Genomic DNA, 17539 nt, shown 5'->3' with positions numbered 1-17539 from the left:
TGTAGGACCAGCACCGTAGCAGCACTTCGTCAGCCTCCCCCCAAAAACGTTGGTCTTGGGCCCCCCCATAGGGTGGTAAACCAAACTTAAAGCCCCCCAGACCCCCCTCCGACTATATACGCTGTTTACATTGGGTATACGCCGTTTCTTCATTGGGTGTCCGTTCAGTGAGTGTGCTTTGCTTGCCTAATCGCGCGGGGCGCGAGAAATTTGTATAATTCATGACTAAATCGGTCAATATGACGCTGTTTATATGTTGGGTGTCCGTTTACTTAGTCAGCTTTGCTTGCTTAAACGCGCGAAGCGCGAGAAATTTCTATAATTCATGACTGAATCGGTCAATATGATCGGTATTGCTTATATATTGCTATCAATTTTTATCCTCTCTCTGCTCCCGTAATCTGATTTACCGGTAGAGCTGAGTAAGGTGTGCTTGAAAGGTACGACCCCTCAATAATAATTGAACATCTCTGGGCGTATACCCGTTGGCAGGAACGAAACAGCACTTCGTCAGACCCCCCAAAAAAACTTGAGTCTTGGGCTGCCATAGGGCCATAAACCGACCCCCCCCCAATCACGTTGTTCTCTTCTGCCACGAAATTACAGTTGTACTGTTCAGTTAGCCAGCGCTATTGCTATCAATTTCTTGTCCTCTCTACTCATGTAATCAGATTTACCGGTAGAGCTGATTGAGGTGTCTTTGAAACTGTAGAGCCCGTAAAAAATAATTAAACATCTACTGACGGGGGTATGTATGGTCGTTGGTATGACTTCGTTACATGATGTTATTTCGAGACCTCCTGTCCGCTATATCAAAAAATATAGAATCGCCCCAACGTACTAAACTAAAAGATCACACGATTTCAAATTGGTATTTCTTCACTGGCATCGAATTTTTCCCTGTGGGATGGTATTTGTCTTGTGAGGTTCAGATTACCAAGACAAGAACATTCGGCGCCAGTTTTTTAGGCGCCTATGCACAAATAAACCTATATGTATTTCGTATATATAACGAAGTTTTCGGTCACCATAAGGGCGCGCCGATATGCCCATTTCTATAAATCTTGCGTATTTTTCCTTGGGGGAAGAGTACCCAATAATAATAACATCTGGCAACTTGAAATCGCGCCCTGCGCGAAGAATTTTCGAAAAAGTTGCGTAAAGTTTCAAAGAATACTCTATAATTTATGCTAATTCACCAAAAAATTTGGGGCCCCCTTTGAGCTCGCCCCCCCCCAATTAGGGGGTTTGGGGTGCGGCAGTTACGGCCCTGTGTAGGACCATAGTGTCCTATATGGTGTCGACACAAGCATAGGCTTACCATATTTTGGGAAATCTAAAAAGAGGACACTTTTTCAGAAATTTGAAACTTGCAAAACCGGGGACGAATTTAAAATCACCGTTTTTCATTCCGAAATACTCCCGGAGCGTCACTTCTGTGCTAATTTACGGCATATTACTCGCAATTTGCTCTAGTTCTGACCTAAATTTTCAAAAAAGAGGACAAGAGGGTGTCCTCCGAGGACACTTTCAAAAAAGTCAAAAAAGAGGACAAATCCTCTAAAAAGAGGACGTATGGTAACCCTACACAAGCAAATCTCACGGCTCAATGAAATTGGATCACGTCATACTTTACATTTAAACAAAGGCAAATTGACGGTGATTTTTGACTGGCTTGCCGAGCATTAAATTTGATGAAACGGGTATCAATCGAAAGCTGACGCTGTACTGCTTGCGAAAATATAAATTTTATTCCGCTCATGGCCCTGGAACCCCCACGATCAGACCCAAATTATTCATTGTTGAGGAGATTGGCAGTGTGTCGCAACAATGCTGTCAGACGAAACGAGAGAGCAGCTCAAGAGCAAGGATGCGGCTGCGCGTCGAGAGTGAGATCAGCTGGCGTCGCGGCAATGGCAATGTGCATTGTGCAATCGCGTCGCAATAAATGCGAAGCATCATCTGCTCTTCCAGATTCTTGATAAAAAAACTCAACCGCATGTAAACAGTGCTTGCCCTGCTGCATGGCCACTTGACCAGCCTGTCTTTGTTGTGGGATTTCTCGAAATCCATCAACCAATTCTTTACAGTTTGGTGCCCATACGGACTGAAGGGTATGTCATTTATTCCTATAGCAATCAGCAAATCCGCAACATCTGCGTCTGTTACCGTTGCTGTAGACCCGACTGACAGTCGGGAAGATACTCTCGGTGCCTCATCCTCGTCATTAAGCGCCAGTAATTCATGTATTATTTCCGGACCAAGCCAATCGACCTCATGATCTGACACTGACATATTTAATGCTTATAGCTGCATAGACGGAAAGCTCTATAAGTTGCAGAAGAATGCGCGAAGGTTCATAAGGCCCTGATGCATTCTGTGTACCAAGTACTATCCTTACAGGCAACCAAAGGCTCATAACGTGTGCGACTATAGAAAGTATCGACACCCGCCATCAACAGCACAACCTGCCTCTGGGGACCGACACAACAAGCGGGCTAATACAATATTTAATGTATATAGCTATACCTAGACGGAAAGATCTCTGTAAGTTGAAGGATATTGCGTGAAAATTCGTAGGGCCTTAATACATTCAGTGGACCCAGTTCTACCCTTACTAGTCAATAAGGAAAGACTGGTGATATGTGCTCGCTTCTAGCGAGGCGCCTAAAGAAAGTATCAACAGTGCGACGCGTCTCTGGAGCCCTACACAACAAGCGGGCTAAGCCAATCGATATCATAATAATCTCGCATATCCAATGTAGACTACTTGAACGTAGCCTAAATATCTCTATAAGTAGAAGTAGAATACGCAAAAATTGATAGAGCCCTAATACATTCTGTGGACCCAGTTCTACCCTTACAAGTCAAGGTAAGGCTGGTAAGGTGTGCTCGCTTCTAGCGCATAGAACAGTGGTCGGGAGCCTTTTTCGTCCGAAGAGCCATTTTGGCCCAATTTTTTCCACTTTAACTCCCAAAGAGCCATACATGTCAATCAACTGTTACGTCACAATTTAAAATTTGTGACGTCATGCTAGCACTTATACAATCTCACTACAGGGCATTCATCGTGTTGCCTCCTTTCTTCTGTAAAAACTCGTACTAATCATGCTGGTATAACCTTATTCGAGCATGCAAATCTTGCGCTACGAGAACGTAGCTTCGTAGGGATGCTCCTAACCTCCTATTAAATGCGAGAACCCGTGATCACATGCGTAAGTGGAGCCAAACATGGTCACTACAGCAGTATATACCCAATGTAAGGAGCGTTACATCAGTGAGGCAATTCATCACTTGTCGCCAGGATGAGTGAACGAAAATTGTGAAACCTTCAATTGCTATTGGTATTTCTTATCGATATTCATGAATGACTGAATTTTGAACATTTTCCTCCCTAAATTAGGAAATTTGCATATTTCTTATTCGAAAGTAAAGCCTGAAACGATAGGCTATGCACTGACGGGCCAAGCTTCACCGTTAGTAGGCCTACCGTAATTCATCGTAAATAGCTTAGAATTCATAATAACTGATGTTAATTGAATGTAAGATGGTCGCACTGATTCCGAATATCTAAATACTGCTCGACTTTTCAATTCTCAAAGTGTAAGGCGGGAACATATAACGTTGCGCCACACGCCTACATTATGTCGCCGGTACTACAAAACGACTTACCTATCAAGAACGTGGATAGTAGGGATGGTGTGAACGTGAGTTTCACGTTCGCGTTCTGTGTGTGAATCTCAGAAATTTAGAGGTTCACGTTCACAAATGAACCTTGGTAGGTTCTGCACTGTGAACCCATTTCATATATTACAATTTTTACTTCATTATAACATCTTTGTATGAAATTTAGTGCATTTCAACTGCGGGCCACTCTATCCATGGCGCTGACATGAGTATAAAAAAATACCAAACGAGCATGCACCTTGATAATCTCATAAATTTTACAGGCTTTGTTACAAATGTACTGCGAATGATGCTTATTCAGCTTCAGCATTGTGGCATTATGTGGTCCGAGTCGTCGCTAGGTAACGTGTACGTACAGTAATACCATAGTGTCCTATATGGTGTCGACACAAGCAAATCTCACGGTTCAATGAAATTGTATCACGTCACAATTTCCATTTGGCTACAGGCAATTTGACGGTTATTTTTGACCGGTTTGCCGAGCAATAAATTTGATGAATCGGGTATCAATCGAAAGCTAACTTTGCACTGATTACGGAAATATAAATTTTATTCCACTCATGGCCCAGGAACCCCCACAATCAGCCCCAAATTATTTATTGTTGAGTAGATTGGCAGTGTGACGCAACAATGCTGTCTGGTGAAACGAGAGAGAAAATTAAGAGGAAGGATGCGGCCGAGCGGCGAGAGTGGGATCAGCTGACGTCGCGGCAATAGTTATAGATAACTAACCAAGCTATACTTGACGGAAGGATCTCAATAAGTCGAAGGATATTGCAGGAAAATTCGTAGGCCCCAAATACATTCTGTGGACCCAGTTCTACCTTTAGAAATCAAGGAAAGGCTGGTAATGTGTGCTCGCTTTCAGCGAAGCGCCTATAGAAAGTATCAACAGCGCCACGCATCTCTGGAGCCCTACGCAACAAGCGGGCTAAGGTAATCGATATCATAATAATCTGACATATCCAATGTAGACTACTTAGACGTAGCCTACATATCTCTATCAGCTGAAGGATATTGCGCGAAAATTGGTAGGGACCAAATACATTCTGTGGACCCAGTTCTACCTTTAGAAATCAAGGAAAGGCTGGTAATGTGTGCTCGCTTTTAGCGAAGCGCCTATAGAATGTATCAACAGCGGCGCGCATCTCTGGAGCCCTACGCAACAAGCGGGCTAAGGTAATCGATATCATAATAATCCGACATATCCAATGTAGACTACTTAGACGTAGCCTACATATCTCTATCAGCTGAAGGATATTGCGCGAAAATTGGTAGGGACCAAATACGTTCTGTGGACCCAGTTCTACCCTTACAAATCAAGGAAAGACTGGTAATGTGTGCTCGCTTTTCGCGAAGCGCCTATAGAAAGTATCAACAGCGCCACGCATCTCTGGGGCCCTACGCAACAAGCGGGCTAAGGTAATCGATATCATAATAATCTGACATATCCAATGTAGACTACTTAGACGTAGCCTACATATCTCTATCAGCTGAAGGATATTGCGCGAAAATTGGTAGGGACCAAATACATTCTGTGGACCCAGTTCTACCCTTACAAATCAAGGAAAGACTGGTAATGTGTGCTCGCTTTCCGCGAAGCGCCTATAGAAAGTATCAACAGCGCCACGCATCTCTGGAGCCCTACGCAACAAGCGGGCTAAGGTAATCGATATCATAATAATCTGACATATCCAATGTAGACTACTTAGACGTAGCCTACATATCTCTATTAGCTGAAGAATATTGCGCGAAAATTGGTAGGGACCAAATACATTCTGTGGACCCAGTTCTACCCTTACAAATCAAGGAAAGGCTGGTAATGTGCGCTCGCTTTTAGCGAAGCGCCTATAGAAAGTATCAACAGCGCCACGCATCTCTGGGGCCCTACGCAACAAGCGGGCTAAGGTAATCGATATCATAATAATCTGACATATCCAATGTAGACTACTTAGACGTAGCCTACATATCTCTATCAGCTGAAGGATATTGCGCGAAAATTGGTAGGGACTAAATACATTCTGTGGACCCAGTTCTACCCTTACAAATCAAGGAAAGGCTGGTAATGTGCGCTCGCTTTTAGCCAAGCGCCTATAGAAAGTATCAACAGCGCCACGCGTCTCTGGAGCCCTACGCAACTAGCGGGCTAAGGCAATCGATATCATAATAATGTGACTTATCCAATGTTGACAATTTAGACGTAGCCTAAATATCTCTATCAGTTGAAGGATAATGCGCGAAAATTGGTAGGGTCCTAATACATTCTGTGGACCCAGTTCTACCCTTAAAAGTCAAGGAAAGGCTGATAAGGCGTGCTCGCTTGTACCGAAGCAAATAGAAAAAGTATCAACAGCGCAGCGTTTCTCTGCGACGCGATTGCACATAGCTATTGCCGCGACGTCAGCTGATCCCACTCTCGCCGCTCGGCCGCATCCTTGCTCTTGAGTTTCTCTCTCGTTTCGCCAGACAGCATTGTTGCGTCACACTGCCAATGTACTCAACAATGAATAATTTGGGGCTGATTGTGGGGGTTCCAGGGCCATGAGTGGAATAAAATTTATATTTTCGTAATCAGTGCTGAGTCAGCTTTCGATTGATACCCGATTCATCAAATTTATTGCCCGGCAAGCCGGTCAAAGATAACCGTCAAATTGCCTGTAGCCAAATGGAAATTGTGACGTGATACAATTTAATTGAACCGTGAGATTTGCTTGTGTCGACACCATATAGGCCACTATAGGACACTATGGTAGGAGCAATATGTGGATAGTAAATAATGAGGAATTACCGTTCGGACAATATACTCGGTGAATGAATGAATAGGCTACTAAAGCCAGCCTTCAGAATTACCGGACCACGACCTAACATCGAATTCGCCTTCCGCGACATGTCCCGTCATTTTGTCGCTTGCGTCTTATATTCTCTGCATTACTTTTCATTCAGTGTGCATGCCTCTTCTTTACTTCGCCTAGGGAGGCCAAGGTGTGTGTCTGATCTTAAAGACCACCCCAAGTTTTATCGACACCTTCGATCTTTTCATTGTATCGCAGTTTTCTGGTGTTTTGAAACGATGAAAATATTAATAAAAAAGCTGATTGGGTGATACAGCTGATACTTGAGTGATACCTGATTACTTCGCATCCCAGACGTAGTCGAGATGTAATACTTATTATGCATAGTGATATCTGGGTGTGGGTGATACAGTCTGGATCAAGACTGTACCTTGGTTGTGCTATCTTGCGTAGCCGATTTGTGACCTGTTTTAGGTTACAGCATGCAGGTTGCAGACCCTATGCGTCCACGTCCAACTGCCGCCGCTTTTACTGCGAAGATCTCGGAACTAGACTTTAATAATTACTAAGGTCAGCTGAACACTGAACAGCTTACACGGTCACTCAGCTGGGTCCGTGTGTGTGTGTATTACAACTGTGCACTATATGTTGCGTAGCGTAGGCCTAAATGTACACATCATTTTCAAGCGTAAAAGACATCGCTTTTCTAACTGGACTGGATGGCTCAAATCTCGAGTGTAGTTGCGTATCATGATCGTCTTCCAATTGATGCGGCCTGATTGCAATTATGGCACAATCAATCACCACAAGTTTCTTCCACCAACAAGGGAAGGTGGTCTTCGGCGTGATTCCTCGGGCCACCAACAGAGCCGACATGCGTAAAGCTTCTTTGTGCACGTATGGCAGTAGAAGATGTGTAGTATTCGTAGTAGAGCTATTTAGCGAGTAATACCTTCGTCTGTTTCAGCGATTGCTATCAGAATGACAGTGAGATTTCTCATAGATATTTAGCGGCTGGAACATAAAGGTTGCTGGAAAGTCATGGCTTCGAAACCAGGCTTCCCGATTTCTGACCACAATCCTCGACGTGGAGGTTAGATTGGTGTTCAAGATATAGAAGTATTATCACGTTACGACAATCTCCTATTTGCCAGATGCACGTATGACGAATTCACCATACTTCAGACGCCAGGCTTACAATCCGGAGGAACTAAGTTACCCTACGCTAGATGAATCGTTGAAGCACTCTCCCCAGTTATTATGGCAAGCCATGACACCGGAAACTAGATCAGAAACCATCAAAAGGCTCCAACTGATTCAGTTGTTCAGACAGGTAAACCCGAACCTTCAGGTGTGCCGCAGACCCACCGTGCAGATGTCGACGTCCACGGCGGAAAAAGGTAAGCAGTCTTGCGGTCCTGAAGTTGATAGGCAAAACGGAACTAATTGAGAACAGAATTGTGTCACGGCCTTGCTGTCAAATTGCCGAGATTTTCTAGTAACGAAGAGTCTGTAAATTCCTTGTGAATTATCCGCGGCCGCTCCACCAACGATTCTTGCTTACACTTTTCGAGTAATAATTGGACTGCCGACTGCCCACAATTCAGTGTAATCGTGGGTTTGTTCAATCACCTGTTGAACATAGCTTCACGAAATAACAATTTATTTGTACCTTATGCAGTAATTACCAGTGGTCTCTGGGATACCTGGTTGGGCATTAAGAAGACTATGCTTACTCGTGTTTTGTAGATTTTGTCACTAGCAATTTCACTCATTACCCCGCCGGTCCGCCGTATGCTGCCATACGGCATACGCATACACAATTACACATTAATGAACCCGCTATGCCGCAAATCCTTGCCGCAAGATTGAAACCTCGAAAGCATTGTTATTTCGGAATAAACCAAGTCATTGGTGTTACGAGAGTCGCTCTCACCGGATATGGCAGGAAAATTATATTCGGTTTCAAGGAGGGCAAGAAGCTGTGCTCGTTTTACGGCCAGACTTCTCGTATTGTGACTTCGATGTTGAAACGTCACACCGGCAATCAATCATTAATGCTGGTACGTCACACAATGGTCCCACCGTTTCGGTGTTGTTGCAGCGGTGTCTCTTGATTGCATGGGGAGTTGGGGACAGTATATTGTGTCCGTTTATAGTTTTGTTCTGGCCCGATTAATGCAGTCTAGTGTCTGTATGGCGATATTAATGCAGTGCTATAGCTGCGAAATCGCATCCTGTAACTTCGGTCAAACGTCGCTTTTCTTTGCGTAGTACCAAATGAAGTATTCAAATTAACATACTGCTCGTCCGCTGTGAATCGTTTCGGCATATTCGACAGGCTGCTATAGTAATTCTATGCTTGTAGTGATCTCAACAAATTATTACGACTATATACAATTATACATATATTGCTAAAAACGTTGCACCGAAATGATCATATCTAAAACAGTATATCGTGCGGGAGCTTCTACTATTGTGTAATTTTAGGGGTGCAAGTTCCAGACATGCGCTACGAATTGCCAAACTCTCGAAGGTCTTCAGCTAGAAAAGAGCAGAATCGTAATTTTCATGTCGATGTACGTAATGATGTATGCCCGTCAACATATTCAAAACATTTGCAGTGCCGTTGGTTGCACCCGGTGTCAGAATTCATCCTCGCGACCAAACAAGCTCACTCAATAATGTGACCATCCCGGACATATTAACTCTGACGGAGAGCGAATTAGAAGCGATAAATCAAAGTTCCTTAGATCAGGTAATGAGATTTATTTTATATCCTCGATGAATACTATCGCGTTATTGCCGTACCACCATCGGGCATATCTATTCCGCCTACCGAACTCACACCACTTGTTATTTTTATGTTATCTTTTGTAACATATATATCTTTTGTAACATATATTTCGGTGTGCAATGTGCAATGTACATGATCTTATTTACATGTTCTGCGCGAAAGACTATATACTCCAAGTCATTTCAACACCTTCCTATCGTTTCATTTTATCGAAATATTTCGCTGCTTTGAAATTATGAAATTATGAATAAGCTGAACTGAAATAGGTATAAGCCATTATGTAGCGTTACCATATTTGGAATCGGGAAAGGAGGACACTTTTACATTTCATAAGTTAGTTTACCGAAAGTGAAAACAGCTGATTTTGAAATAGTCACTGGAAATGTTACTGTGGTCATCACTTGACTCGACTTCGGCACTACCCACTATTTTACGACGCTTCTGTATTGATTATATAAATTGTAAAAGTGTCATCTTTCTGACTCTGCTCCCGAAATGCCCGCTTTTTACTGATACTGCTGTCGTGTTGACACAATAAGGTCATTTTCCAGTCCTATTCCCGAACGTCCCGCTCGTACGCCCGCATAACAGATTTCGAGTCACTTGAGGCGTTTTCTATTAGCTGTCGAAGCGATAAACAGGGCGGATGCCTAAAAAGGAGTACATTTAGGGGTCATCGGAGAACAATTTCAGATTTCCTGAAAAAGGAGGACATATGGTAACCCTACATAATGCCCTACATAGTGCATCTGGAAGCTATCTCCTCGGAAGCCAGCGTCAAATTTATGACGTGCAATCGGCAGTAGACACTAGGTGCCATGTTTCTGCTACGCAACTAATAGAGTCGTATATCGCTGATACTTTAGGTAGGAGAGACTGTGTTGTAAAACATGAATGGGGCAATGTTATATGCTCTTGATATACTAAGTAGTTCTAGGTCCGTGAAATGAAAGCATCTATATCAGATCGATTTCGCATTGTCTTATCAGTTACAAGCTACAACAGGTGTTGCTTTTGACTTTCCACCAACAAGTCTTTAAGGACATGAACCAATTATAAAGTTATAAAGTATCTAATATACGGAACATATTATCACGCCTTGATCGATTAATGGTATCATTCAGGATTTGCTGTTCCACAATTGGTCGATTAATCGCATAGTTTTATCGAAACGCAACACTTTGTTCTTTTCTAATCAAGTATTTCACACTCTGCAGACCAAAAACGAGTCCACGTATCGACCGGTTGTTCGCGACAGCTTCAAAGGTATGAAATTTTCTGAAAATATGATGGATTCATAGTCAATTTCAAGGTCTTCTATTCACGTGTACCTGATCCGTTTAGTTGGCGTGAAAGCAACAATGTCGAAGAGCAAGAAGAATCCAACAAAAGAGAAAAAGCCTTTGGACGATCCTGGAACTAAAGTTCGGGTCAAAGCAGCCAACACAGAGCAGCAAGTTAGTATGCGTAGCCTAAACTTGGTATTAGAGAGTCACCAGTTGTTTATTAGAGATGAGCGGATTTGAAATTTCCATGTCCTAATCCAGTCCTAATCCGAACCTTCAAATCCAAATTCGAATCCTAATCCATAACTTTTTCATATTCAAGTCCATGTCCAATCCTAATCCGATTCCAACTGGAAATTCAGGAAAAATACTAATTTATGCAATGGAGAGATTCGAAAATTTTCTTTCACAACCAATGATTCACTTGATTCAAGATAACTTAGTAACCATAAGTACATTAATAACTGATATGAATAAAGTTTGTCGCCATTCGCCACACGACATTTCAATCTCCCAGAAAATAGGTAAATCCAATCCAAATCCTAATCCGCTCCGAAAAAAATGTCTAATCCAAATCCAATCCAAATCCGACAAAATTTCACAAATCCTGTTTTTTCAAAACCTAATCCTAATCCATGCTCATCTCTATTGTTTATCCATGCAGTCTGAAAATTTTGAGAGGGGCGTTTGATATTTTGATACAATGTGGCGTCATGGATTCAATAGTACTTACTAAATTATGACGTCACAACACATCTATACAGTGCTAGACTAGATGCTAGTGCAGCTGCAGCCTGCAGGGGTGGCCAACCCGTGGCTCGCGAGAAGGTTTTGAGTGGCCCGCCGAGGTAATTTCTGAAATAAGTTTACCAGTAGGGCAAGTTTTTGTTGCAGTAAAATCGCGAGAAGGTTGCACTTAATTTTAACAAAAGTTGCAGTAAAAAGTTGAATATATAATTTTTGTTGAATTCGTAAGGTATGAGATAGTCAAAAGGTTTTGTTGTAGAACCTAGTTCCTGCAGAGCTGTCAAGTTCATTACTTGGCCGTTTCACGGACATTCTGGCGAGACCGCCAAAAATATTATTTTTCCCCGGTACACAGCAAGAAAATTACGCAATGCGGGAATAATTTACACAAAAAAGCCAAACGGCATAGCAATAACCTCCTCCCCCTAAAAACAAGTCTAATAAATCACCCCCAACCCCTAGGTCTGCAAACTTGACCCAAGGCGTTGCAGAAAAACTCATTCTTGGCGACTTTAACAATATCAATAGCCTGAATATGGTGACCCAGTTATAAAGCTATTTTCGGCGGTCTCACCTGGGGCTGGGCGTTCGTGAAATGGGAAACCATCTCTCAAATTAAACGGCAGTATTACTAAATCGATCTATTTACATACACGGTCGTACTTGGCATAGGTAGTTAAACTTCTTGCTTGGAATCCATGTGTCATTGATAACACAGTTAGATGCAGCAAACCCATCAAAAAGCTCTTTGTTATGCAAATCAAAGGGAATAGAACCGCAAATCAAAGGGAATAGTTTATAGCATGTTTATAAATCACTCCTTAACATTTTGACACAATATTCGATAAAAGTTGCAGTAAAAATTGGTTTGAAAAATGAAGAAAAGCTGCAAAAAGTTGCACCATAAAATCACGCCAAACAGCTGAAAACATCATTGTACAATGTACATGTACATAGATTCTGAGTATCTAGGAAGCTGTCGGAAGCTGTAAAAAAGTTGCAAAAGTTGCAAAAACTTGCCCTAGTTATCAGTTTCGACGCAGGGGAACCAGGGGCCAGCCATGTTTGTCGTATGTCTTCGTATATTGCTACGAAGTAGAATCATTCGCGGTGGATTTATTCAACTTGAAATTTCTTCGCGCCTTGCGCGATTTAATGTCACTCAATTTCTTTTATTACTATGGAACCCCTCATACAATAGAATTGAGTCTAACTAACTATATTCGCAATTATTAGAACGTGTCGTCCGACTAGCGACATATGCGCGCGCAAAACGATCGTCAACGATGAAACATTGGCACAAAATGATTGACGCATGTGGGGTGAAACCTTCGATATTGGGATGTGCATTGTCCATAGGCGCCGAATAGTTATGTCCTTGCAAACTGAGACCAGTGGTATAAGGAGGCTACTCGCAATAAATACCAGTAGTAATATAATCAACCGAAGTCATTAATTCACTTTTAAAAAATTTAGCGCTTGTCTTGGCTAGGACATGGTTGCACACCTAGTTTTCATGATATAAATGTTATCGATTTTCTTGCATCTTAAGATGAGTCTGTTTTCACCGCTATCTAGTTCAGCTTGCTCATATCAGACGACTCCTATCATCAACATTTAAGTGGCCCGCGCAATAGGTCGTAGATTTAATGTGGCCCTTTGGCTAAAAGGTTGGCCACCCTGCGCTAGTGTCATATTAAGGTCGTCGGTTCTCGGCTGTGCCCACTATTATTTTGAGATTTATGCATCTATTAGAGTAGGCTACGCCACCGCTGAATACATGCTACAAATGTATGCGATCTGTAGCTCGCTTTATTCTATGCGAGCTGTGTTGAGTTTTTCTTTCTCATATTTAGGAAGAAACTGTTAGCGCAGTGGGTGCGGAAGAAGGCAAACCACCCACAGAGAACGGCGATAAACGGGTAAAAGTCACGATACGCAGTCGTGTATTTCCACATCACATTTGTAGCGTATCTTGAGCACTATGACGAGATAAGCAATACTCAAAGAGTCACGACGTGGTGACTGGTCGCAGTAGTCAGCGTTGCTAGTAGAAGTAACCTCGTTGTAGAAGTAGCAATTTCTTGGATGTGTAAAAACTGCAAGTGGATGTAGATATGAAGATATGAAAAGTAGTGAAGTAATGTAAAGCAGTCAATGGGCTTTACCACCTAATCGAATGCAGGCACTTTCAAAATCGCAGGGTGTATCGTCGCGACTACTGAATAATTACAAATGCGCTACAAATTGGCTTAATCCAGTCAGCGCTGTACAGAGGTTCTTTACTAATTTGTCATGGCAGTTTCATTCGGGATGCAAGCATATTCCAGAACTACATTATACTTTACGAAATTGGAAGTGGAAATAGTACGTAGTTTTGCTTTTGAACTACCTGAACTCTGCTGTTAAAGGAGGAGTTGTAACAGTCTGAAAATATACCCACTTATGGGAGTACAGGAAGGCAAATGCTACTTTAGTACTCGGAAAAAAAAGAATGAGTGCCTCGTTATCGACCACCTCAGCCAGAGACCTGACATTTTTGTCTCACAGGTTGTTAAAAGCACTGGATCGAGCGCAGAGGAGGACTCTATCGTCGTGGTTCTTGATCAGCTACCATCGCAGCAAGGACTCGAAAGAAAGTACGGCCAGTTTTTCTGCAGGCGGTGCTTGCGGGGCTGGTCCAGTCGAAGTGTGTGGTGCTTGCGTAATTCCTGCAAGGTATGTACCTCGCGTAACCCCGTTGTTGATAGATTTAATCCATTCGAACTGCGTTTGGAGGTCGCGTCTCACTCGCCTTTCCACGGTGGCGCGTAACGTATTTCTATTTTACTGCCATTAATTATTACGACTCCGCATGTTGGTGTTTAGTAAGATAGCGGCGTGTGCATTACCTCTTCTATCGCCGGTATGCCAATACGGTCGCAATAACATTTGTAGTTGGTCAATAGAGACAAGTATTATTCAACACGAACTATTTGTGATGACATATAGATCATTAAGGTATTTTGTAGCTTCTAATTATGTTATTGAGTGTTGGCCTACTTCAGGGTTGTAATGACTCGAGTCATGACTCGACTCGAGTCAGACTCGAGTGACGATTTTCTGATGACTCGACTCGATTCAATCTGTGTATTGACTCGACTTGGACTCGAGTCATTGCGCATACCTCGAACCAAGTCATATGACTCGAGACTCAGACGGTCAACACCGACATTTCATTGTAATTTCGAAGAACAGTAAAGTAACCACCGTATGGGATTTCGTCTATTGGTATACTGTTACTTGAAAATGAGACCAGAAACTGCAAAAAGTGAAAACCAGTATATTATAAATGCGAACCATTCGATATCACGAAACATGGTTATAAAAGTGAGTTTAGCAAGACTTTGAATGGAAACTAAGCAGTCAACAAAATGGCTTGGACTCGGACTCGAGTCATAATACCATGACTCGGACTCGAACCTCTGCTCGATGACTTGGACTCGGACTTGACTCGGTGGTGATTTGAAAATGACTCGACTTGACTCGAGTCAAAACTATAAAAGTGGAATTGACTTGTGACTCGGAGCTTAGTGACTTGGTTACAACCCTGGCCTACTCTGTGACCATCTGGCTTCATTTCAGTTACTACCGATAATAACATGACCGCTGGAGACTTGGAGAGACCTATTGCCCCAGAATTAGAGTCTCATTATAGGTTATTTATTCATGCGGCAGGCTCGACGGGACAATGCATTTATTTTCAGGTATACATCAAACAGACCTGCAATAGCTGCAACAAACTCGTCAACCCATATTTGGTTTGTCGTTTACCGAAATTTAACAGTTCGAACAAGGAAGCCAAACAATGAAGAAATCCGGTGTGCTTTGGACATTTTTAGTTCTTCGTATTCCTTTGGTTTATCATGTCGATCGATGGTGTTCCGCTTACGTACTTCTGAATGTGCTGATGAAATTTCATGAGACATAAACATCACATGTCCTAGGAACCGCATAGCCTGTTTCGTATATCGGTGTGTTTGCCAGTCTATACCATGCAGCTGTTATGGAATATTCGATCCTGTACGTCCGCCTATGGGTTCGCGTCGTTTCCCAGCTACACACCCCGAGGAATTTAGGAATATATAATAGCCGATATGTTAGGAATCGTCGACTTAACAATACTTCGGCCGAAAATATTCTGAGCGAGGTAGTGTAATGGTTATGCGTCCGGCTTCTCGATCGGTAGGTCGTGGGTTCGATCCCCGGCCGGGTCATACCAAAGACTCGAAAATTGGTATCCGCAGCTATCCTGCTAGGCGCTCAGCAATCACGGATAGCATGGAGTAGAAAAAACGGGGCTAGATGACCACAGGGCCGTATCGCAACTCCGTCGTCAAAGCATCTCGATGGTGCAGGCGAAAACAGAATATCATATCTCTCTCTCCCTGGCCGCAGTAGTAATCGAATGTTAAAGTGGTGACAAATGGTAGTCTACTGATAGCGATAGGATAAGGCGATCTTACGCTGCATGAACGCCGATTGAGAACAGTGAGTGCTATCAGAAATCGCCCACTCTTAGTAGCCATTTGAGCGTGACAACATTCTAAATCGTATGGGGTGCATTTTACAACTACCACCAATGACGCTCCCCTTCTGCGCAGTAGTCAAACAATTATTTTCAATATATTGTTACCGAGATATATTTATCCAAGAACTACTTCGGAAAAGGCTATACTTTCTTCACTAAAGGCTGGTTCAAAATCCTAGAAACAGGTTTTCTGGCTCGTTATATCAGTGCTTTCAAACCGGGTATCAGTGGTTCTCAAACTAATCAAATACATTTACGAAACAGTGTGTTGGCAATTCCCTAAATGACTCGCGGTTCCGTACAAAATTAACACAAACAGCACGTTTGATTTGACGGCGTCAATGAGGCGGGTGTGACCGATTTTCTGCGACCAGCTCGGCTATGTTTGGCTGCGTTTTGGAGAACGCAACTTTAATACATCGCAACTCTTATTCAATCGGTCCAAATTCACTTTCAACCCGAGAAAACGGCGGGCCTGGCCCTCGTATGGCGACCAACCAGTGTTTTGAAAGTCGGTGTTCAGTAATTTCCTGTCGCGTGAAGCGCGGAGTTTTTTACGCAGTTAGGGAATCAATTTTGTCAATATTGTTAATTACTTCGTTGGATCATGCTATTGTTATTTCATGAACTCGAGTAATGATTGTCGTTACTCGAAAGATAGTGGAATCGCTCATGCGTACTGGAAAAATTAGTTTCCGGCCAACATGCGGTGACAATTTTACGCCACGGCTTTTTCGACATTGAAAGTTTTAGCAGCGCACTTCCCGTGAAGTTGCGTGTTGGTCAAACCTTCATATGTCTTGATGCGTCCTGGCGCGGAAAAGGTCCGCGCCAAAATGCCGATGATGCACCCGCAGGTTGCGCACCCCTAGACTAAAGTAGCCTATTTCAACGTCCTGAAGCAGGGTTGTAACCAAGTCACATGGTTCCGAGTCACGAGTCAATCTTACTTTTGTGGTTTTGACTCGAGTCAAGTCGAGTCATTTTCAATTCATCCCCGAGTCGAGTCCGAGTCCAAGTCCCCGTTCAATGGGTCAAGTCCGAGTCATAGTGTTATGACTTGAGTCCGAGTCCAAGTCACAGTATTGAAGTCATGTTCATCCTATGTTTTCAATCCTGCTTGGGTGATATCGAATTCCTTGCTCGCCAAACATGCTTATTTTGTCCCTATCAGAATCTTGGCACATGTTTATTTAGGTAGATTGAAGACAGTTCCTGGCCTCATTTACCGATACTACAGATAGACGAGACAGGCCGCCAATATGATAACTTTACTAATCTTAGAACTTCAAATCAAATATCTGTCTTGTCAGTCTGATACATCACAAATACAAGCATTCAATTTTAATTACGAGCACATCGACGGCAGCTCACAAATAGCTGATTGAGAACCAACCAGTGTTGGGATGACTCGAGTCATGACTTGACTCGAGTCAGACTCGAGTCACCTTTTTCGTATGACTTGACTTGACTCGAGTCACTTTGCTAAAATGACTTGACTTGACTTGACTCGGCGTGGATTGTGGATTGACTCGTGACTCGGAGCTAAATTCACGAGTCAATTTCAAGTCATCAAGTAATCGGTGCCGATAAAAATAACTGTATCTTGCATATGTTCGGATTGTTCGCGAAACGCTGATGTAACCCGTGAGAACGACCA

General features: G+C 42.8%; 1 protein-coding gene across 1 annotated transcript; it reads left to right on the top strand.

Annotated features, from left to right (window-relative positions):
* Nucleotides 1-7406: 7406 nt before the first annotated feature.
* LOC145456320 (uncharacterized) lies at nucleotides 7407-15294 on the top strand. Its single transcript, XM_080334397.1, has 9 exons — nucleotides 7407-7572; nucleotides 7634-7879; nucleotides 8970-9041; nucleotides 9104-9237; nucleotides 10494-10542; nucleotides 10621-10733; nucleotides 13166-13231; nucleotides 13860-14027; nucleotides 15056-15294. Exons 1-9 carry the CDS (start codon nucleotides 7521-7523, stop codon nucleotides 15158-15160), a joined length of 1005 nt encoding a protein of 334 aa, XP_080190523.1. The 5' UTR covers nucleotides 7407-7520; the 3' UTR covers nucleotides 15161-15294.
* The last annotated feature ends 2245 nt before the right edge of the window (nucleotides 15295-17539 follow it).

Source organism: Botryllus schlosseri, chromosome 14 (assembly GCF_051294905.1).
Source record: "Botryllus schlosseri isolate E-star chromosome 14, Bs_hap1, whole genome shotgun sequence".
Classification (NCBI taxonomy): Eukaryota; Metazoa; Chordata; class Ascidiacea; order Stolidobranchia; family Styelidae; genus Botryllus; species Botryllus schlosseri.
Note: the sequence above shows the minus strand (reverse complement) of the source record. Positions and strands in the feature narration are given on the sequence as shown.